This window comes from Myotis yumanensis, unplaced genomic scaffold, assembly GCF_028538775.1.
Source record: "Myotis yumanensis isolate MYYU_CA2020_CCGP unplaced genomic scaffold, mMyoYum1.0.hap1 SCAF_16, whole genome shotgun sequence".
Lineage (NCBI taxonomy): Eukaryota > Metazoa > Chordata > Mammalia > Chiroptera > Vespertilionidae > Myotis > Myotis yumanensis.
Window position 1 is genome coordinate 30,860,109 of NW_027223767.1, and position 23,887 is coordinate 30,883,995.

General features: G+C 41.1%; 1 protein-coding gene across 6 annotated transcripts in view; it reads right to left on the reverse strand.

Annotated features, from left to right (window-relative positions):
* Positions 1–18,067, reverse strand: part of GGNBP2 (gametogenetin binding protein 2) — a 30,180-nt gene extending 12,113 nt beyond the window's left edge. For 2 of the 6 annotated variants that reach the window (XM_070394994.1, XM_070394993.1), the window contains exons 1-5: positions 17,907–18,066; positions 17,227–17,416; positions 7,991–8,071; positions 6,285–6,538; positions 3,632–3,730 (exon numbers count right to left, since the gene is read on the reverse strand). In XM_070394994.1, the coding sequence (XP_070251095.1) occupies positions 3,632–3,730; positions 6,285–6,538; positions 7,991–8,071; positions 17,227–17,319 (527 nt within the window). In that variant the 5' untranslated portion in view covers positions 17,320–17,416; positions 17,907–18,066. Of the gene's footprint in view, positions 1–3,631; positions 3,731–6,284; positions 6,539–7,990; positions 8,072–17,226; positions 17,417–17,906 lie in introns of all 6 variants that reach the window. The other 4 variants (XM_070394997.1, XM_070394996.1, XM_070394995.1 and 1 more) reach the window with 3 other exon arrangements.
* Between the last annotated feature and the right edge of the window lie 5,820 nt (positions 18,068–23,887).

Genomic DNA, 23,887 nt, shown 5'->3' on the forward strand with positions numbered 1-23,887 from the left:
GTTACTAAAATAAAAATAGCATACTAAGATACTTTAAACAGCCTAAATTAGTAATAAGTACTATACAAATAATTTTTCTTAAACTTAAGACTCTCCTCCACAGGTTTCAATGTGGTGCTGTCATGCATTTTGCTTAACTGCAGTATTCATTCCAAGAGAAATGTATGTGTATATTCCATTCAATGATAGTCTTAATTTTTCATAATTCTGAATAACTGGCTCCCTGTTCTTCTGCAGGTCCTCACTACAGTCCTTGCTTTGGGTGCTTGAGATGAAAAAACCTCAGAATCTTTACTTAACCTACTCTAAATAGCTAAGTAGGTATTTTTCAACCACCTGCCCATGAAAGGCCATACATATAATTCAGCTCCCTATTCCCTCTCATAAAGGCTCAGGTCAAGGTTCGGTGCTCATTTTTTAAACATAACCTCAACTCCTGCTCTGCCTCCCATATGACATCCTTCTTCTCTCAACTCCTATATTTCCTTTTTCTAATTATGCTTGAGTGATCCATAATCTCCTAAAACTAAATAACTCTTGAACTCAAGTTCTCATAATTGAGGAAAACATTCATGAAATCAGTGCTGCAGAATGACTATTCTACAAATATGTAAAAGCATTATTCTTAAAAAAGCTTTTTAAAAGATTACAGCTCAAATATTTTATCCATAATCTCTCTAGACCAAATGTTTTTATATCAATCCTTCCCTGCAAGATGAAACTTTTGAAAAAGTCTTTCCACTTCCTTGTTCTACTCCTATACTTTCCACTCACAGCTTAATCCATTACAACCTTACAATGCATTCACTTTTTTACCCATTCCAATCTGGATTCTGCTTCCCCTCAATCACAGAGCTGCTCATCAAGATCACCAATGTCGTCAGCTTACCTCTCTGGCCATTCTTTCTCAAGTTTCCTTACTGACTGTTCTACTACTATATTGAATCCTCAGCGTTCTTTTCTCTTAGTCTACTCTTCCTCTTGGTGATTTTATATCTCATTCTCTAAGGTAACCTCTGATCATCAGCCAGAGGCCTATAACTCTGGCCTAGACCTTTCCTTCAAATCTCAAACTCACTCCCAGACAAAAAAAACTTGGGTTTACTTGCATGGTTGTGAGAAAACTCTCAGGAAGACTAAATTGGATTGTTGCAATTGGTTAGGCTGAAACCTAATCCAATGGATTATACTTTCCCTGGATAAAGTCTAAACAGAAAGGGGGAGGGGGAGAAACAGTGGAAATACATAAATGGAGAATCATCTATATATATAAAAGCCTAAGTGACCGGAACCACTGCAATGACTGGTTGCTATGACATGCAATCACCACCAGGGAACAGACGCTCAACACAGGAGCTGCCTCCTGGTGGTCAGTGCACTCCCACAGCCAACCTCCCACAGTCTCTCCCCGCAGCCGGCAGGCCCCGATTGGGGGGCCGGCCTCCAGGCTGGGACGGGGAACTGGGGGTGGGTAACAGGGAATGCGGCCCCTTTCCCAGGGGGGCCAAGAGTCAGCTCTCTCCTTGGGGCCAGTGGCCAACTGCCCATGCTCTGTCCCTCCCCACAGCGAGCAATAGGCCTGCCATCTGCCTGCCACGATGGCGGCGTGTCAGTAAGGGAAGTGGGGGGAGGCGGGGACCAGCACAGTGCCAACGATGGCAGTGTCGGCCTCCAGCATCACTTCCTTCCACGCCTGCCCGGCGACCATCACCTCCTCTCAGGCCCAGCCCTGATTAGCCTGGCCCCGATTGGCCCTGATGGCCGGCCAGGCCTAGGGACCCCACCCATGCATGAATTTCATGCACCGGGCCTCTAGTAGTATACAATGGCAGTGACCATCCAAAGTACAAGAGAGGGAGTCTTGGCTAAGCAGACGGTACTCCCTGGTCTGCTTTCCATATATCATGTGGAAATAACTGAATCTTAGAAGACACTGCTTAAGATCAACTAACTCCATTCATACTATTCCATAACTCGGCAAACAACCTTCTAAAACACTTGGCATTCCATGTGGTGGGCTGTAGGTGAAAGGGGATATAAACTCTGTGGAAGTTTGTTTTGTCTTAAGCTAAAGGATAGAAAAACAGAGCTGTATGACAACTTAATAAAAGTAAGTAACTAATAATACAAAGTCACTGAGAACAAGAGAGATGTAATCCAGAGCAAAAGTGGAAGAACTGGTGTTTGAAGGAAGGTGGCAATGAACACAGATATAAAAGATGTTGGGTAACCTGTTGCTTTTTAGTACCTTAATCAATATGCACAACAAAACAGAAGGCAGGCTTTTTATTATATCATTCTGTTCTGTAGCTTTAGCCAAAAGGTCAGTAAAGGTTACTGTCTAATGAGAAAATCAGACTGAATTCTGCATTCACAAAGTCAGGAATTCTCTAAAGATATTGTTAAATCAGTTATGTGAAATAAGTTATCCTTGGATAACCACTTTAGTTTATTTACTGGATTCACAGTACTCTCACATTTAGACATCATGTAATGTGTGATTTTTGTTTGGATCCTGATGCTAGCAAATCAAGGTAAAAAGACACTTTTTGAGACAGATGTAAAAAATCTGACTATAAACTGAGTATTGGATTATTACAGTTTATTTTGTTAGCTGTTATAATGGCACTATCATTATGAAATAAAATATATTTATATTTAGAGATACATGTGGAAATGTGCAGGAGTAAAACAACATGATACCTGACTTGTTTTTAAGTGCTTCAGCAAAGAAAAACGTAGATAAGAAAAACAAATGTGGCAAATATTGATAACTACTACTGAATCTGGGTAAAGGTATTTGGGGGGAAGGAAATCCTTGTAGCCTATTTTTCTATGTGTTTGACAGTTTTCATAATAACATTTTTAAAAAAATGTTTGTTTCTGATTACAGAAAAAGTCTTGTTAATAGATTATTAACACCACTTTGGCATCCAAATCTTTTTATCAAGGGAGGAAAATGTTTATACAACAATGATGTCAATACTACTAAGGAGATATTCAAAGCTAGTTTTTTAAATTAATTCAGAAGTATAGTTTTTACATTATCCAATTCTTTCAAAAACTAAAGTTACGTCTTACAAACTCTCTTCAAAATCCATGGCTTCTCCTTACCACCTACAACCCCAAGCAACTTTGTAGGGGGCAACTGTGATATTGTGTTAGGAGATGAAGGCAGAAGCAGCCTTGGGCATTATATCACCTAACCAAGAAGAAAACTGCAAATTAGTTACATAAATATTGCTTTAACTGATTCAAGCCTTTTTTTTTTTAATCCTTATAAGTTATTAGGATAAGAAAAACAAGAAAAATAATTTATATATTATGAATATTAAATAAATCAAAGAATGATATCAGTACTTTGAAAAACTTAATATTGGCTACATAAATTTCCACAAACATCTCCACCTCTTTCCTCTGAAACATTTACATAAACAAACTTTTTTTAAAAATCAAATCTATATTGAGAACTGTATAGTATCAAAAAGGCCTACATAAATAGGAAACATATTTTGACTTTTGTTATGTATAACCAATTAAAGAAATAAAACTCAGTGTTTTCTTTTTACTAAACGTAATCAACATTTATAATCAACAATGACAAAGTATCTTGATATTCAATTCTACTTACCCCAAAGGTTTTGGTTTGTGCGTATCTAAGGAGTGCAACTGACATCTCTTGTTCTTTTTACTTTTTGGAATAGCATCTATCATGTCATTTAGTTTGGACCTAATTAAAAATAAACCATTAAAGGTTTGATTAATATTTATTTTTCTTGCCCTGGCCAGGTAGCTCAGTTGGTTAGAGCATCATCCCAATACTCCAAGGTTGTAGGTTTGATCCCTAGTCAGGGCACACACAAGAATCAACCAATAAAATGCATAAATAAGTGAAACAACAAAACAATGTTCCTCTCTCTCTCCCCCTCCTCTCTAAGATAAAAAATTGTTTAAATATATTTATTTTTCTTTAAAATTTCCAAATATCTATTTACCACCTTTTGCTATATTTAAAGTATTATAAACACATCACTTACTTAGAAAATTTCTTATCAAACAAATTCTAACCAAAAAGAATCTGTACACTATCCTTCCCATTCCATTCTGTCAAAATGTTAAAGGAGACCTGCTCTATTCAACATACTCTTTCTCCCAGATTGCATCTGTCTCATTCATCCCCTGCATCTGCACTTTATCTAGCAGTGTACCTGAAATATTTTATTTGATTGCTACCTCTCAGTCACCTTCCCTTGTCCAAACATTATCTAAATATATACTAACTATCCTTGATGAGAAGCCATCAACAGAAATTTTATGCAAATATAGAATATGTACAGCTAACATCCATACCTTACATCCAACTAATCAGGAAAGCCTGTAAACTCTAACTTTATATCCAGAATCAAATCACTTCTCATCACCTCCATCATCACCACCACCCTTGCCCAACTTCTCCTCTCTAGCTCAGACAATGGCAACAGCTGGCCTCCCAAATGGTCTTTTTGCCTTTACATTCTAAGGCTTCACATTTAGCAGCTGGAATGATCTTTTCAAAACTACAATCACATTATGTTATTCTCTGTTCAAAAACCATCCAAAGCATTTCTCAGACAGAATAAAAATCCAAAGTCTCTACCACCACCTCTAAATAAGAAAGCCCCAGGGTTTGGTCTTCAGACCTCTTCTCTTTTCCTATTTATACACTTTTTGATGATCAAATCTCATATCATTGTCTTAAATTTTATATGTATGTGTTTGTGTCTAATATACCATATATTTATATACTATATATTTAAATACTATAGTTATATTTTAAGTATAAATACACATATATGTATGTTCATATACATATACGTGTGTGTGTGTGTGTGTATATATATATGCTGGTAACACAAATTTACATCTCTCAGTCAGAGCTCTCTGAACTCGACTTGGATGCCAAGTTGGTATCTCAAACTTAACACAGCCAGCCCTGGCCAGGTAGCTCGGTTAGAGCATTGTCCTGATATGCCAACGTTGCAGGCTCAATCCCAGGCAGGGCACATACCAGAATCAACCAAAGAATGCACAAATAAGTAGAACAACAAATCAATGTTTCTCTCTTTCTCTCTCAAATCAATAATTTTTTTAAAAATGCTCATGCCTAACCACTTCTTTGGGTCCTTATTTCCTTATGAAGGCTCCCTTATCATGTAAAATTTTCATCAAATTTGCCAAACCGGTTTGGCTCAGTGGATGGAGCGTCGGCCTGCGGACTCAAGGGTCCCGGGTTCGATTCCGGTCAAGGGCATGTACCTTGGTTGCGGGCACATCCCCACTGGGGGGCGTGCAGGGGGCAGCTGATTGATGTTTCTCTCTCATGGATGTTTCTGGCTCTCTATCCCTCTCCCTTCTTCTCTGTGGAAAATCAATAAAATATATTTAAAAAAAAAAAAAAATTTTTCATCAAATTTAACATGTCCAAAAGTGAGCTCTGCAAAATTGCTCCTTCCAGTCTTATCCATCTCAGAAAATGGAAACTATTTGTTCTAAGAATCATCCCTGATACCTTCCTCCACATTCAATCTATCCAAAAATCCTATTGGCTCATTCCTCAAAAATTCAACCAGGATTCAACCATTTATTACCTGTTATCACTCACATGGATTATTAAACAGCCTGTTTCTCTGCCTTTTCTCCATCTTTCCATTTATTCTCAACACAGAAGTCAAAGTAACAGAAACTTCAAATCAAAACCCTCCCAAATCTTCCCATCTCACTCAGAGTAAAAAACGCCTCAAGATGGCACTACATAATTGGGCCTTTATTACTCCTCTGACCTCATCTTTTATTACTATTCCCTTTATTCATCTGGCTCCAGCTGTTCAATGGCTTCCTTGCTGTTCTTCAAACGTGTCAAGAAACCTCCAACTTCTGAACCTTTACACTTGCAGCTCCTTCTCTTCCCCCAGATATCTACATGTTTCACTCACCTCATTCAAGTCTACATTCAATGTTATAAGAGGCCTTCCCTAACCATTCTCCGTATTAATTCTACCCACTCATTCTCTATCTTCCTGATTTTTCTCTGCAATATCATACCTGACAAATTATGTATTTGCTTATGACCTGCCTCGCCCCACATGAAAACAGAAATTTTATAGTCACTGGCACATATAAGTTGCTCAATAAAATTACTGATTTGGAATCAAGCTTTACTCCAACCAAATTTAGAATAAAAGCTATCACTGTCACCAAGTTAAAAAACTTAACAAACCCATTTTTTCCAAATTTATTATACTTACCCATGTACATAAAATAATGTATAAAGTTTCTTTGCATCAGTCATACAGCTTCGAGTTACAGATAAAACTCCCTTGGGCCCTATTGTCAGGGGTTCAAGGGCAGGATTTCCAGACTCTACAAGCTGGGAAAAGAGGCGCTCCACACTGCGACGACAGCCAACACATGGGACAAGCTGAGAAAGTGCACTCAAGACTTCACGTGATGTCACCACCATGGCAATACTTAGATCTTGTTGTTTAAGCATACTATGTCGCTGAAAGAAAAATGAAGAATCCTTAAGAAACACATAAAATTACTCTTTTATACTACTTCTGGTTCTTATCCTTGTGCATTAAGTACAACTTGGGCAAGGCTTGCCATCTCTATCTGCAACTGAGTCAAAAAAAGCAAAATAGCCTAGCCAGTGTGACTCAATGGTTGAGCATCCACCCATGAATTAGGAGGTCTTGGTTTAATTTCAGGTCAGGGCACATGTCTAGGTTTCGGGCTCAATCCCCAGTAGGGTACATGCAGGATGCAGCCGATCAATAATTCTCCATCACTGATGCTTCTGTCCCTCTCTCCCTCTCCCTAAAATCAATAAAAGCATATTTTTTAAAAAGGCAAGATGGTCAGCCTTGTCCTTATGATACTGTTTGCTGAATAAACTCCCCTTTCTAGAAACTAGGTTATAAAAAAGCTCTGCTTAGGATGTGCCCCAGCATAGCAAAAAGAAGCCCTGCATTTGGAAATTTAGTGTTTATTCAAGTATTAAGTTTAATACTCTTGCTTTAAATTGAAAAAAAAAGAGAAAAAAAGACACAGTGCAGCTTTACCATGTCTTCTCAACTTTTAACAACACAATATGTTTAGCTACAGGAGTCAAGTTAGGATGGTGATCATGTAGAACAGCAATTATTAACCTGGAGGTATGGACAGGTGTGTTATGGATTAGTGGGCAAGAACAACGGCTATCGTACCTATGTAGGAACCATTGTGCAATGAGTAACTAATATGCTGGTGCATATGAATGTTATCTGTTGGCTATGACAAGGTTGAAAAATGACTGAGAACTACAGCTGTAGAGAAATGGGCAAAACTCTAGTAAATAACTTCTACCTGGATGGAGATATAGTTACACTATAAGTATGCCTCCAGCTTTACTAAAATCAGATGGAAAAGTAAGTTTACACCTAAAATGGATTTTTCTCACATTTACTATTAACCAATTCATTCAAATTTTTCTCCAAAGGTAGAAACAGAATTCTGAAATAAAGTAACAATTTATCCTCCATTATCTTAATTATATATAGTGTATTATAAAGTATAATACTGCATAAGAATTAAATAATCAAAAAGCTCACAACACAGGGTTAATTTTTTTTTACTTGAATAAAAATTACTATAGAAGAAAATCAACAAGTTCTCAATGAAAAGTTGTATACCTTATCTTTAAAAAACAGGAAAGATGACCTAGTGAAATTAAAGCCTTATAGACATGTAAAATGTTAACACACCAAAACCTAATCTCTTTCACATGAAAAGTACATAAATATATTCACTGTAGCAATAATAAAAGAAAGCAACTTCAATGTAATCTTAAGACCTAAAGAGCCCTAGGTAAAACAAAATTAATACGGCTAAAATTTTCAATGACTCTTTAAACCCCCCCCCCCCCCCCCCACACACACACACACTTTAAAAGACTGGGTTTTAAAACTATTACCTGAATAAACTGCTTTAGTTGTGCACCATTATTTTGATGGCCATCAAGATTTAACACATTGTCAGGAAATTCCATCACCATCTTAATATGCAAAAGAATAAAAAAATCAATTATTTTATCTTCTTTGAACACGTTATAGATTATTTTACAAACTCTTAGGACAGAAATAGACACCCCCCCCCCCGCCCCAGCCAGATTCCCCCACCTGCCATCCTGCCCTCTGCCAAAAAAAGGTGTTTTTTGTTTGTTTGTTTGTTTTTAAAAATCCAAGTTATACAAGTTTCTAAAGCCAGAGAGTTATAGCCATTAGGCACAAAAACACTGAAGTCAGGTAGAAATGAGTTCAAACACCAGTTCTGTTGCTTACAACCTATGTCATAATTCTGGGCAAGTTACTTAACCTTAACCTGTCTGATTTTTAGCTTCCTCGTTTGTAAAACGAGATTACATAATAAATTTTAATATCTTTCACATAGTGAGTTGTGAGGATTAAATTATATTTTAAAGTGTTTATTGCGGTGGCCTATAATAGCATTTAACCTGATATTTTACATTAAATACCTTGACATTTTCAGTTATTCCTCTTAACTATGGAATTCAGTAAATCTCATAATGAAATAATCATATATATATGATACATATATCATATGTAAATGAGAAGAACTCATATCAGTACTTGGCACATAGTAAATGTTTGCTCTAATTATGAACAAAAAGGATACACTGAGGTATTTATTCAATTATCAAAATTCCATTACCAGAGGAAGAGAAATATAAAAAAGCTTAAGGAGATTTCAGGATATCAGATAATGGGGAATTAGTAATGAACACATTTCAATGAGCTGTAACAGCACTGATATGAAGAAGTACCATAGTTAGGAGCTATTATAAGTAGGATATCACCAAATGAAAGAAGCAACCCAATTCCAGAGATGTTAAAAAAATGGAAAAAAGTTTGCCTTCAAGACAATGAAATAAAGTAACACATTTATATCTTAATTAAAACATTGTAAAAGGTGCCGAAACCGGTTTGGCTCAGTGGATAGAGCGTCAGCCTGCGGACTGAAGGGTCCCAGGTTCAATTCCGGTCAAGGGCATGTACCTGGGCTGCGGGCACATCCCCCGTGGGAGATGTGCAGGAGGCAGCTGATCGATGTTTCTCTCTCATCGATGTTTCTGACTCTCTATCTCTCTCCCTTCCTCTCTGTAAAAAATCAATAAAATATATTTAAAAAAAAAAAAAAAAAACACATTGTAAAAGGTATCAAACATACTGTGCTAGAACAAACTTCTATTTCCAGATGACAAGACCGCAAACTCCTACACACCCAAAGAGTGAAGTCAGGTTTAAAAGAGACCCATTTGAGGCAAAAACAAAACACTAAAAAACCCCACCAAGTTGAAAGTGATCTTAAAGAAATACCTCCCTTCAACCAGCAACACAAAGACCTGCTTCTTTAATGGAGGTAACCATTCTTTTCCCTCCATATTAGAAATAAGAACCTTAAAAGATGCTTGTTCTAACAATAAACTAAGAACTGAATAACTAAGACAAGTGTAAAACATATATATAAGACCTTTTTTTCTTTTTAAATATATTTTTGTTGATTTCAGAGAGGAAGGCATAGGAGGAAAGTCAAACATCAATGATGGGAGAGAATAATTGATAAGCTGCCTCCTGAACGCCCCACACTGGGGATCAAGCCCGCAACCTGGTATGTGCCCTGACTGGGAATCAAACCGTGACCTCCTGGTTCATAGGTACAATGCAGAACCACTGAACCACACTAGTTGGGCAAAACACAAATAAATTTAACTGTCAAGTCACAAAAGAAGTATAAGATAAACTTTTAAAGCTACTTAAGCAAACATTGCCAATCACTCCAAATCTACCATTTAAGCAACTAACACCTTAATTTGCATTTTCTCTTTACTTGATACAAATATATACCATTTCACCACATATCAATTGCTACCATACAAAAATATTTTAAGAAAATTACCTACAGCCCTAGCACTGAAGGGTCCTGGGTTCAATTCCGGTCAAGGGCATGTACCTCGGTTGTAGGTTCCCCAGCCTGCTCAGGTTGTGTGCATGAGGCAACCAATCAATGTGCCTCTCTCACATCGATGTTTCTCTCTGTCTCTCCCTCTCCCTACCACTCTTTCTAAAATTCAATGGAAAAATATCCTAGAACTATATCCCAAGAAACCAGAAACACCAATCAGAAAGGATATATGTACCCCTATGTTCATAGCAGCACAGTTTACAATAGCTAAGATTTGGAAACAACCTAAGTGCCCATCAGCAGATGAGTGGATTAAAAAACTGTGGTACATCTACACAATGGAATACTATGCTGCTGTAAAAAAGAAGGAACTTTTACCATTTGCAACAGCATGGATGGAACTGGAGAGCATTATGCTAAGTGAAATAAGCCAGTCGGAGAAAGATAAATACCACATGATCTCACTCATATGTGGGATATAATGATCAACATAATTTGATGAACAAGAATAGATCCAGAGACAAATGGTAGGGGAGGGTATTAGAGAGCAACCAAAGGACTTGTATGCATGCATATTAGTATAACCAATGGACACAGACACTGGGATGGTGGGGGCTTGCTTGGGGTGGGAATGGCTGGTGGGAGGGGAGGGTTTCAATCGGGGAAAAAGGAGACATATGTAAAACTTTAGACAGTAAAAAAATAAAATAAATAAAATTAAATTAAAATTTTTTTAAAAAGAAGAAAAATATCCCCAGGTGAGTATTAACCAAAAAGAGAAAGGGAGAGAGGGGAAGGAAGGGAAGGAAGGAGGAAGGAAAGAAGGAAGGAAATTACCTACAGTATTTTAAGATCAAAGCTATCAATTTAAGATATATGCAAAGTGTCCTGACCAGGAATTGAACTGGCAACCTTTCAGTGCACAGAACAATGATTAACCAACTGAGAAACTCAGGCAGGGCAAATAGACCTGATTACCATGTATTTTCTAGGTTTCCCTGGCATGTATATTACTAAATTTTCTCTTGTACTTACTCTGCATTCATAATAAATACCCTGTCCTTGCTTTTCAAACATTTAGGAGAATGGATATTTTACCTTGCAGTTTTCTGGCCAATCACTCACTATATGCTTAACATTGAGAGATGATAATAAGAAAAAGGGGGAAAGGGACACAAAGAGGATAGATACACTATTTGCCCCCCCATTCTTTAAAACCACTTCAGATTGACTTAAATCTTCAGATGCTAGCTTACCTAAAGGAAGACAGTCATGCAAAGTATTTTAAGCATGGATTCAAAGAGGAATCATTAGTGTTCTGCTTCACCATGAGGCTGCCTATCCCTGCCTAGCCAAAAATAGATCGAGTCATGGTCCTAAAATTATTGCTTTATAAAGTTTATTGAATCCATTACTCACTTTCACTCTTAAGTATCTGTCCTGTTTTCCACCTGACCATAAATCTGGTTTTTACAGCATTCTCATAAATTCTAATCAACAATATTAAGTTTGTATTTATTAAAAACAAGAGGCCCGGTGCACACGGGTAGAGTCCCTAGGCCTGGCCAGCAATTGGGGCCTTCCTTCCTTCCTTCCTTCCCCAGCTGCTGCCAGCTGCTGGCTGGGGCCTTCCTTAGTTCCACGCCGCCCCCTAGTGGTCAGCACACATCATAGGGAGCGATTGAACTCCCAAGGGGACACTTTGCATATTAGCCTTTTATATATATACTAGAAGCCCAGTGCACAAAAATTTGTGCACTGGCGTGGGGGGGGGGGGGGGGTCCCTCAGCCCAACCTGTGCCCTCTCACAGTCTGGGACCCCTCAGGAGATAACCACCTGCTGGCTTAGGCCCACTCCCCTGGTGGCAGATGGCACACCCAATCCCGCGGTGTCTGCCCCATCTCCCCCGGTTGCAGATGGCAGGCTCGGATCCCGAGCTGGGTTGGGCGGCGGCTGGAGATCTCGCTGCCGCCCGCCCCACCCCACACACCACAGGCCTGGATCCCGCCCTGGGGCAGGCGGCAGCTGGAGATCACGCTGCCGCCCGCCCCACCCCACACACAGCAAGCCAGGATCTCAAGCTGGGGCAGCCAGTGGCTAGGGATTGCCCTGCCGCCAGCCCCAGGCGGGGCGGCGCAGCGGGATTTGCCTGCAGTATGCAAATTAGCCGCCATCTTTGTTGGTGGTTAATTTGCATATCACACTGATTAGCCAATGGGAGGCGTAGCGAAGGTATGGTCAATTACCATGTTTGTCTATTATTAGATAGGATAGAAGATCATTGTTGCCCAGCCTGAGTGGCTCAGTTGGTTGAGTGTCATCCCATGCACTGAAAGGTTGCCAATTTCATTTCCTGGCACATATCTGGGTTGTGGGTTTGATCTCCAGTTGAGAAACATACAGATGGCAACTGATCGATGTTTCTCTCACATTAATGTTTCTCTCTCTGTCTCCCCTCCCCCCACCTTCCTCTAAGCATGTCTTCAGTGAGGTTTAAAAAAATAAAAATCATTGTCACCTCAGTTTTTTATTTCATCCTCACAACTATTTGTAACATTACTTTTAGTAATACTTAGTAAAATTATTTAATCAAGAGTTGAAAGAAAACATTAAATACTAAACTTTTAACAAATGCTAAGCACCTAATTTCCAAGAGGATATGCCTAACATTTATTATCTTTTTTTTTTTTAAATATATTTTATTGATTTTTTACAGAGAGGAAGGGAGAGAGATAGAGAGTTAGAAACATCGATGAGAGAGAAACATCGACCAGCTGCCTCCCGCACATCTCCCACCGGGGATATGCCCGCAACCAAGGTACATGCCCTTGAACGGAATCGAACCCGGGACCCTTCAGTCCGCAGGCCGACGCTCTATCCACCGAGCCAAGCTGGCTTCGGCTATTATCTTTTTAAAGTCCTATTAATCCTACCAGATCTGAGGCCCTGAACCTAACTGTCCCCTATACCTGGGCTCCTGAGCAATAAAGAGAAAAAACCAACATGATATAGAAAAATGTTAGTTACATGCAAACAAGTGGTTAGAATAAGATGGAATTTGGAGACATTGTAGCAAATAGGTCTACCTTTCATCTGCCTTTCATCTAGGGCCAATATTCCACCTTTGTGTGGAAATTACCGAAAAATCGGTACAGCGCTCTGGTAGGGTTAAAAACCCTTATCAGAGTTTCTAATCCACTTAGATTGGTTTGAATTAGGAGGGTAAACCTCGTTCCAGAAATGCTATAGCAATATGATAGTATGTATCAATAACTTTATAAAAGGTCCTTATCCTTTGATCCAATAATTGTACTTTTAAAAGCCTGAGAGAAAAAATTTAATGCAAAGGTTTATGCATTATTTATATTCTTACAGTATTAATTACAGCAAAAACTAGAACCACCTCTATGTCCACTAAAGAATGATTAAATTATGGGATCTCACAACGAAGTATTACATGGCCATTAAAGTTGTTTAAGAATAACAAGAGAAAACGTTCTCAATATGTAGTGAAAAAAAGCAAGATATAAAATGTTGAGACTACATCTCAACCTGTATCTCTGTGTGTCTAGTGTGTCTATCTGAAGTATACATTTTCACTCTCTTCATTTTTAAAAGAACTACTCACTTAAAGTTGTAATTTTTCAAAGATTGCTATAAAATAATATCTATCTTCTATCCATCTGCTATTTTATAATTCTAGTAACACTGAACAGCATTTTGGCCACATAGCATGCCATTTTCCCAAATATTCCAACAGCTTACTTACTTGGGATTTTCCCAAATACACCTACAGCAGCACTGTACTCATTTTCAAACCCACTAAACTACCACAAATCTTTTAATATGTGTGTGTGTGTGTGTGTGTGTGTGTGTTACTGATTTCAGAGAGGAAGAGAGAGGGAGGGAAGGAAAGAAACATGCCCAAAACCCAGGCATGTGCACCGAACCAGAATGGAATCATGACCTCCTGGTACATGGATCAATGCTCAACCACTGGGCCACACTGGCTGGGCTTCCACACGAGTCTTTTACATGTGGATACAACATCTATACTAATAAAAGGGTAATATGCTAATTAGACCGGGAGACCTTCCAGACATAACCATGGTGGTGGGGCCGAAGCAGAGGCGGTTAGGGGTGATCAGGCTGGCGGGGGGGGGGGGGGGGGGGGGGGGGGCAGTTGGAGGTGAGCAGGCCAGCAGGGGCGGGCAGTTGGGGGCAAACTGGCTGGCCAGTTCGCCCCTAAACCGGCAGTCGGACACCCCCCAAGGGGCCCCCGATTGGAGAGGGTGCAGGCTGGGCTGAGGGACACACACACACTCACACACACATACACACACACACACGAATTTCGTGCACTGGGCCACTAGTCCTATATAATAAAAGCGTAATATGCAAATCGTCTGAACAGCCGAACAACGCTATGACACCCACTGGCACGAGGCCAGCCAAGGCGGGTGCAATGTGATTGGTTGGGGGCCCAGCCATCACCCAGGCCATCACCCCATGATTGCCCCACAGAGGGAGGCCCAGGCCACTGACTGGTGGGCTACAGTGGGTGGGTGGGACCTCCTTCTGCAAGGGTAACCGAGTCCCGGGTGCCAGCAGCCAGAGGGAAGCCCAGGTCCAGGGTGCCGGCAGCTGGAGGGAAGGGAGGCCTACTCTTGCACAAATTTCCTGGATTGGGACTCTAGTATCACAAAAGAGGAGGCTACTTCTTCACATATAAACCTAGTTTCATTTTACAAATATAATTTAAAATACCCAGTTTAACTAAGGCTAGAGATTTCACCATCTGTTACAATGATAAACATTTGTAACTGACTGTACCTGGATTTAACATCTAGGAGCTAACAAGATTCTGAAACTACTAGAAATAAAGATAACACAATGTTTTCTCCTGCCTTACCTATGGACCCTAGGAACAAATACCAAACCAAATGTTAAGTTCAGGGATACACTGCTGTCAAACTATCAATGTACCAGTGTGCAGAGAATCAACCTCTGCTCTACCTTCCCTCTTCCCAAACAGGTGTTTGCTTTAAGTAGTATTGGTAGAATAGTTCTGAAAGAAATTTGTTTCCCTAAATATAATGCATTGCTGACAAGAATTTTCACTCGTCAGCATTCAATGTCTGCAGAAGTTCAAGACAAAAGCAATAAATAGTCCCACTCATTCCCTATTGACAAAAACCCTTCCAAAACAAAGAAAAATTGCACCTTTTCTTAAATAAAATGCTATTTTAAGATTTTAAATTAAGTAAACCTAAGTTGTATTTGCCTTGGTCAGAAGCTCACAATGCAATAAAAGCAAAATTCAAGTTCAGCAGAATACAACTTCTCTGAAGAAATAAGTACAATAATACATCCCAGTGTAAGGTTTTTCTATGGAAACTAGTTTCATTGTACAGAGAGTATAAAAACACTCCCAAAGTTGTCTATTTTAATGTGCTATATATCATATATATCAATGCTGCATTAAAGGTGGTTATGTGGTCATAAGGAGAGAAATCAGTCTCTCTTTTTTTTGTAAATACTCAAATTTATGTTGATTTCCTCTACACTATGATATTATACACTCAATAGTAATCTATGTCCAAACCCAAAGGATATTTTTTAAACTTCAAAGGCATTCTGGGATAAACATAAAAGGTTGATACTAAACTATGTGCTCCAGAAAAGTGTTGGAGGGGGAGTAGAGAAGAAAATTATTGACAAATGAACTCTTATTAGGTGTTTTCAAATTGAGATATATACCTTTTAATATAATCAGAGTGCTAATTTTTTAAACTGCTTAAAATACAAGTCCAATATACTTTTAATGCAAAAAGTGCAAAAATCATAACCAAGGCATTCAAGTATTTTCTAATGCATCAACACATTTATGATTCTATTTAAATCATAGCAGGCCAAATCATTCTACGTTTTCCCAAGAAAACAAAAATTATCTCAGGTAATTATAGATGCTTTCTCTTAAAAACTTCTAACAACTTGAAACCTACATGATCCTATTAACCAATGTCACCCCAATAAATTTACTTTTTTTAAAGTTCTAACAAATTAAGTCATTCAATAGCTCTTCTAATCCTTTTTAAAATACTGCAGCTCATTCAAGTCTTAATTGAGACTGGCAAACAGAAGGGCATAGAGTGGCATCTCTACAATGACTTGCACTTTATATAAAATTTGAAAAAAATAGACATTTAAAAAAAAAATTCAGGAACAAAACAGATCAACTGCCTTTGAAAAACAAAAAAGCCAAAGAGAAGAAAATGAAGAGACTAGTTACAACTTATAAAAATAGGCAAATAGGCTTCAGCATTATCAAAATAGATTTAAGATACTGTGAATAGATTCATTTCTTAGGAAATAGTGGCAAGCAACTGCACTCATTTCCTGTTCAGGTTCAATTCAAATTTCTGCCATTTCCTTTTAAAGGAAATACTACAGCAACACAGGGCAGAGGGTCTGTAATACTGTACTATCACCAAATCCAAAAAAGAAAACTACCCAGAACTGGGTTTTGACATTCAAGATGAACAATCAGCTTTTTATTGTGCTTTTACACCTTCGATAATTTTGCTTCCTTAAAAAAAAAGAAGAAAAGAAAACTAAAGACTAATGCCAGAAAGCCCATTTTGAAGAGTCATGGCCTAGCAGTAAAATCACTTCTAAGAGTTTCAATGTAGTAGACAAACACAATACTACTTACAAGGAAATCAGAGCACTTAAGTGGAATTTTTACTGTGCAACAGCATGTCACTGTGTCCTCAGTAATTATACTTATGCAGTGAGAGCTGCAGCATTAAGGTAGACAATATATAGGTAGCAGGGTGGCTGCGACATTGCCAGATAATTAAGCCTCCCCGAGGGTAGGTGGTTTCTGGAAGGCATAGGCCCTAAGCGCCCAAGATCCTTCAACCCCTCTCCGAGGCGCGTGCTTTGGCAAAAGCAGCGTCTCCGAAAGGGACAGGGCAGAGGAAAACGGTTCAAAAAGGAAGGAGAGCCTGCGGACAGGGGCTCCAAGTAGATACAGAGCGCTAGGGGCCTGCAAAGGTTATCGAGGGACCCACTGCAAAGGCTAGTTGGTGGGGCCTGCCGGAGAGAAGGCCTCGCCTAGGAGTTGCAACACACTCTTTCTCCAGTGCGCAGCGCTCGGCCTGGGGGAGGGGGAGGAGGGAAACAGCTGCCAGGGAGCGGAGAGCCCGACCCGGCCCGCTCACCGTGAGGGTGTCGTCTATGTAGAGGGGAATCTGCCTCCTCTCGAAGGGGAACTCCTCTTCCCCGTCCCTGCACACTGCCACCAGTCGCGCCATCGTCCCCGACGCTGCCGTTGCCACCGTCACCACCTCCTCCCAGCCGCTGCCGCCGCTGCTGCTGCTCCTACTGCCGGCACCTCCTCCCAGCTCCTGCCTGCAACAGCCAAACGCCGCGAGCTTCAGCACCCGCCGCCGCGCAGCACATTCGCCACGGGGGGCAGGGAGCAAAGCCGGAGGGGACTGGAGAGTCGAGCTGCGTTTCCCATCACCCGATTCCACACGCGCTCAGCCAATCAGCGCCGAGCGCGGACGGGACCCGCCCCCTCGCGCCCCGGGCCCTCCCCACCCCCCACCGCGGCCGGCCGGCCTCCAGTCAGGGTCCAAAGGAGAGGCGGAAGGGACTCTGCGGCCTCGGGGCCTCCCCAGCCCGTCACCGGGGCCCTGGCTGCAGGACCCACCACCCAATGCCCGCTCCCCGCCGCCCGGGAGCCCAAAGCTGACCCCGTTCTCCCTCTTTCTTGGCGCGCCCCGCCCAGCCAGTCCCCTGGGCTGCAGTTGTCCAGTGCGACCCCCGCCCCTGGGAGGGGTAGACCCCGCCTCGGCTCTGCGGAGTCCGAGGAGGAAGGTTCAGACCCTTTCCTCACCGTTCTCGGAAAAGGCCTCTGGGCTCTGACCTTCACCGTTTTCGTGGTCGCCTCCCTGACCCCCACCTTTGCTCCCCGTTACCGGCTGAAGAGGCCCGCGTCAGGACCAGCCTGGGCGGGAGTGCGGCGCCGAATGCCGTTTCCCCTCCGGTATCAGCCGCTCGCGCCACGGGGAGTGGGGGAGGGAGGGCGGGGGGACTGGAGGAGGGTGGGGCCAGAAGGGGCGGAGAACGCCGGGCGGGGCTCCTCCTCCTCTCGCGAGACTGGAGACCGGCGCTGCCGGCTCTGCAATTTCAAAACCCTGGTGGCGGGGTTGGGGTGCCCCGCAGGCCATCCGGAGCCGGGTGGCCGGCGCCCTCCCGCGAGTCTAGCTGCCTAAGTAAATCTGAAGCAGGACTGCCAGGAGGGCGTGAGTGGGCCTCAGCCTCTGGCCCCCGCCGCGCGGGCTGGGAGCCGCTCTCCCGACGGTCGAGGGGCGGAGGGAGCCGAGCGGAGCGGACGCGGGGCCCACCCGAGGGTCAGGCCCCGGGAGGACCTGGCTGCGTGGGCAGGAGCGGAGGCTTCCGAAATCCGAAGGGCGGGAGTAAGGGAAGGAGGGACGAGCGTCTGCGGGCGGAGAGACACTCGCTGGGCTGGGCTTCCAGGTACTGGACGTCGCTTCCCCAGACGAGCCAGCCGCCTCACTGCTTCCCAAGGGCTGCGCTGCGATCCCGCCCAGCAGCCCGCCGGCTCTGAGCGCTGACAGTATGTTGTTGTCGCTGTTACACTCAGAGGCAAAGAGACGGCTGTGTGAGAGCGGCTTGTGTCCTGGCCAGAGAAACTTCTCGGGTCGGTTAATATTAACTCAGGGACGCAGACAGGACACCAGTTCCCTTGGGCAAAGTACCGGTACCGGCCAAAGGCCCTCCCTCCTCGCCCTCTCCTGGGAGCGGAGGGGCCTGCCCTGGACGGCTCACCCACACGCAGCGCGCCGCCGTGGAGTCAGCGCCTACTCCGAAGGCCTGTTACAAAGCCACCATGATTGTGGGGAGGTATTTTGCCATTTGCTGCTCTTACAACTAATCCTGACAACAGATCTGTATTTCCTGGGAGAATAGAGCTGTGATACTGACCTTTAAAAAATATTCTGGTCATCACATGCAGTCTTGGAGATTCACAACAAACCCCATAGTGCATCCTTAGCCATGTTGGCTTTTGACATTGTGTGGTCACTGTTAGTGCAGGTGACATAATAAACCGGAAGAACCATTGTTCAGCCCCAAAAGTGTGATTTCCCAGTAATTATTTATGTCTTTTGGCCATGTCAGGAGAGCAAAGCAGTGTGGTGGTTAGCTTAAATCCAGTAGGTAACTAGGATGTGCATGCAGCTTCCGATAGGTTAGACCACATAGCCAAGGCATCTTTAGAGAACCTTCTGTTTTATGTAAAAACAATCCTAAAAAGAATACTGTGGCTTTTAAGATCTAAAGGTGCTCCTATAAAGACTATCAATTCATATAAGAACTGTATACCTTTTAAACTTTCTTTGAAGTATGGTAGAAAAGAACATTGAAAATAACAAGCTCAAGATAATAGGTGCTAATTTTAATAATTTTTGTAACTGAGTACACAATGGTAACTAGCAAAGAACAGAGAATTTAAATGGGGATTTAAATATAAGAAAAGGATTTAAAATCCAAATATAAAACATAAGGAAATCACAACAATCTCTTTCCATCTGAGATTACCTAGTTTGGATTTCTTTTGATTGTCATTTAGGTCTACTAAGCACACTGCTTCCTATCTTTGGACAATGTTTCACATACTATAGATACTCAATACTTATAAGGTGGATAATTTGCTACCTAAGTTGCTTTCTTAAAGAGGTAAGGAGATAGGGTAGGTGCTACAAATATCAAAATCATATTAAAGGAAAATATTTAGAAAGTTATTTCATTGCAAAACAATTTCTATATAAGTTTTAACTATGTATCTTCTTAGTTTTAGAGCACTCATTTTTATTTTTAGTTAGTCTATCTTCAGCTATGACCTATAGTGCTGCAGCAAATACTTCATGACTAAGTATCTGCCTTTACAGAGCTTATCTCTAATTGACAAAATAAGTGATTACTATATAAAAAAGCCTATCATTGCCTATTTTTAAATTTCAGTATTGGCATTGTGAAGGGCAAGGTCGAAGGATCTGAAATGCCAAGAAGGAGAAAGCAATCAACAATTATTGCTGGTACCTAATAAAGAACACTTTGGAGTGAAAGAGATATGATAAATTATCAGCAAAATGCCATTCTTTTTCTTCTTAGGTCCTCAATGTGTGAGAGCCAGCTATAAAAATCAGGCATAAATGAGATGACTGTTCTCCAAGCTACCTGGGTTTAAAAGAAGACTACAGATTTATTCCTTATTATTTATCTTCATAAACTAAAGAGCAAAGTATTTTTTGTATGATGTATAACATTGATGTTCAATAAAAATAAAACTGGTTGTCATCTTCTAAACACAAAGCCACTGAAACATATATGATAGATATCTGCTTTATAATTGTGTAAAATTAAAGTCATGGGAATGACTCACTTTCTGAAATCTTAGACCAGATTTTATGTTTTTTTTTCTTTTCCCCTCCCTCTCTGGCCTCAAATATTGATAGTTGAAAATTATCGTAATATAATTGTCGTTATATTAATCATGTTTTATGTAGTAAAATGTTATTTTTTACCACAGCAGAATTTTAAATTACCATGGTTGCCCTGACCGGTTTGGCTCAGTGGATAGAGCGTCGGCCTGCGAACTGAAAGGTCCCAGGTTCGATTCCAGTCAAGGGCATGTATCGTGGTTGCGGGCACATCCCCAGTGGGGGGTATGCAGGAGGCAGCTGATCGATGTTTCTCTCTCATCCATGTTTCTGACTCGCTGTCCCACTCTTTTCCTCTCTGTAAAAAATCAATAAAATATATTTTTAAAAATAAATAAATAAATTACCATGGTTGTCCAAATCTGTAAATTGATTTTTCTTTTTCATGAGCTAACAGTGGTAAATTCTGTTTACCAAAAGTAGAGATATTTTCCCCACTTACATTTTCTTAAAGGGAAAATGTCAAGTTAAAATGTAAGCCCTTGAAGGCAGGGACTTCGTCTTATTTTCTGTTCTTTCCGTGGCACTTATCTGTACCTGTTACTTTGGAGCTCAATCAATCTTTGGGGAATGGTCTTTTGCTATTTCTTCTATAAAGCAGAATCAAGTCAGAATGGTCATTTAAAAAATATATATATATATTTTATTGATTTTTTACAGAGAGGAAGGGAGAGAGAGAGAGTTAGAAACATCGATGAGAGAGAAACATCGATCAGCTGCCTCCTACACATCTCCTACTGGGGATGTGCCCGCAACCAAGGTACATGCCCTTGACCGGAATCGAACCTGGGACCTTTCAGTCCGCAGGCCGACACTCTATCCACTGAGCCAAACTGGTTTCGACAGAATGGTCATTTTTCACTAAATCTTGTTATGAATGCTATTTCATTAGTTTTTTCTTACATGAATATCATAATTGTAGGTGGAAAACACACATGGTTGCCGAGACCGGTTTGGCTCAGTGGATAGAGCGTCGGCCTGCGGACTGAAGGGTCCCAGGTTCGATTCCGGTCAAGGGCATGTACCTGGGTTGCAGGCACATCCCCAGTGGGAGATGTGCAGGAGGCAGCTGATTGATGTTTCTCTCTCATTGATGTTTCTAACTCTCTATCCCTCTACCTTCCTCTCTGTGAAAAACCAATAAAATATATTTAAAAAAAAAAAAAAAAGAAAACACACATGGTACACTTTGCACTTTTGTTATGATTCAGTATCTGTAATTGTGAGACATAAACTATGAGATATTTACCACCTAGAAATGCATGAAGGAGCAGTTACAAGCAGCAACAGACCAGTTAGACCACATGCTCATTAAGTCATCAAATAAATTAATACATATATATATATGTATATATATATATATATATATATATATATATATGTTTTTCTTCATTTTTAGAGAGAGAAGGGAAAGGAATAGAGAAACATCACAGATCGGCTGCCTCCTGCATGCCCCCTACTAAGGATCGAGCCCACCACCTGGGCATATGCCTACCTGGAAATTGAATCAGCAACCTCTCTTGGTTCCTGGGTGGATTGACACTCAACCTCTGAGCCACACCAGCCACGCATTAAAGTACCTTTTTTTAAATGAGAATTTGGAGGGCCTCTCAGCCCTCTTCTGAAGTGTTTGAACATATAAATTGTGGGGGATTAGTCCTGTGACCAACATAGCAGGAAAAATCACCTTTCCCAGTCATGCTTAGTTTATACAATAATATTAAATTTCAAGTCTTCCTTTTTCTTTGAAAATAAGATATAATTTTTGTTTTTATAGCTATTTAACCATTCAACATACAGATTTGAGGGTGAAAGTCCTTTCAGTAATAGATTACCTCCAAATATGTATTGTAGTTAGCAAATGTAAAATGGCACATAAATACTAAATTAGCCATCATCAATTTAAGTAACATACTGAAGTAAACTAATTAGTACAGTAGTCATAGCTAACAAGTCAGGGAATAAAATTAATTTCTAATTTAGAATTGGAAAGTAACATTTTTTATAAATCTTAGATTTCAAAAAGCAGCTTCAAAGGTTTGCTTAGAGTTTTTAAAAGACAAGCTCTCACCCTGGCTGGTGCAGTGGTTAGAACGTCCTCCCATGCACTGAAGGGTCACAGGTTTGATTCCTGGTCAGGGCACATACCCAGGTTGCAGGTTTCATTCCCCAGTCTGTGCTAATTACATCAAACAAGTCTGTCTATTCTTAGGAGCATTTAACTGTTTTTTGACTTTATAGTATACTAGAGGCCTGGTGCACAAAATTCATACATGGGTAGGGTCCCTAGGCCTGGCCAGCCATCAGGGCTGATTAGGGCCTTCCCCGGCTGCCACCTTTTGTTCCACACTGCCCCCTGGTGGTCAACACACATCATGGTGAGTGATCAAACTCCTGGTCAAACTCCGGAGGGAACAATTTGCATATTAGCCTTTTATCTACACTAATAAAAGAGAAACATGCAAATTGGGGTCACTCCGCTATGCTCACCAGCCAATCAGGGTGAGTATGCAAATTAACCAAACAAAGATGGTAGTTAATTTGCATATGCAGGTGCAGAGCGAAGACTGAAGACGACTGAAGATTACTGAAGACTGAAGAGGCTTGGCTTCTTCGCTGCAGCCAGAACGGAGAAGCCAAGCCTCACTGCTGCAGCCGGACCAAAGGCCTGGGTCCCGGGTGCCAGAGGAAAACCGGTGCTGACAGCCAGGGGAAGGAAGACCTATTCCTCGAATCTTCGTGCAACGAGCCTCTAGTATATATATAGATTAGTACAGTATTTGATTTTAAACACTTGCTTTCTCATACTAGTATTTATAAAAGATTAGTGTCCCAGTGCACAGATTCATGCACATTGAAAGGCTAAGTGTCCGTCTGTCCGACTGGTAACTATGACGTGCACTGACCACCAGGGGACAGATGCTCAACGTAGGAGCTGCCATGATGTGCACTGGCCATCCTACATAAGCCTAATATACTAAGTGTCTGAATTAGAAAAAACATTTTAGTATCGCTATTCATGTATTGCTAATGAAAAGAAAATAGGATTCTACTGAGTCTATCTACCAACTCTAGAACTTCTGTGAGGATCAAATGAGATGAGGCATGGGAAAATGCTTTACAAACATCTGTAAAATGTTTGCACCTGGCTATAAAGCAAGTTGGGTTCCTCAGCTGAAGAGGATGCTAGTCGCTAGGGAGAGGAAGACGTACTATGTGACGTCATTACCCAGTGCACACAGCCACCATTTCCAGGCTGGGCTGGGCTGTGGGCAGCATTTTGCGCCATGGGGTCTTGGCAGCGTTGGCTGTGATTTGGTGGGGTGTCGCTCCTGGGGTGATGGCAGGGCCT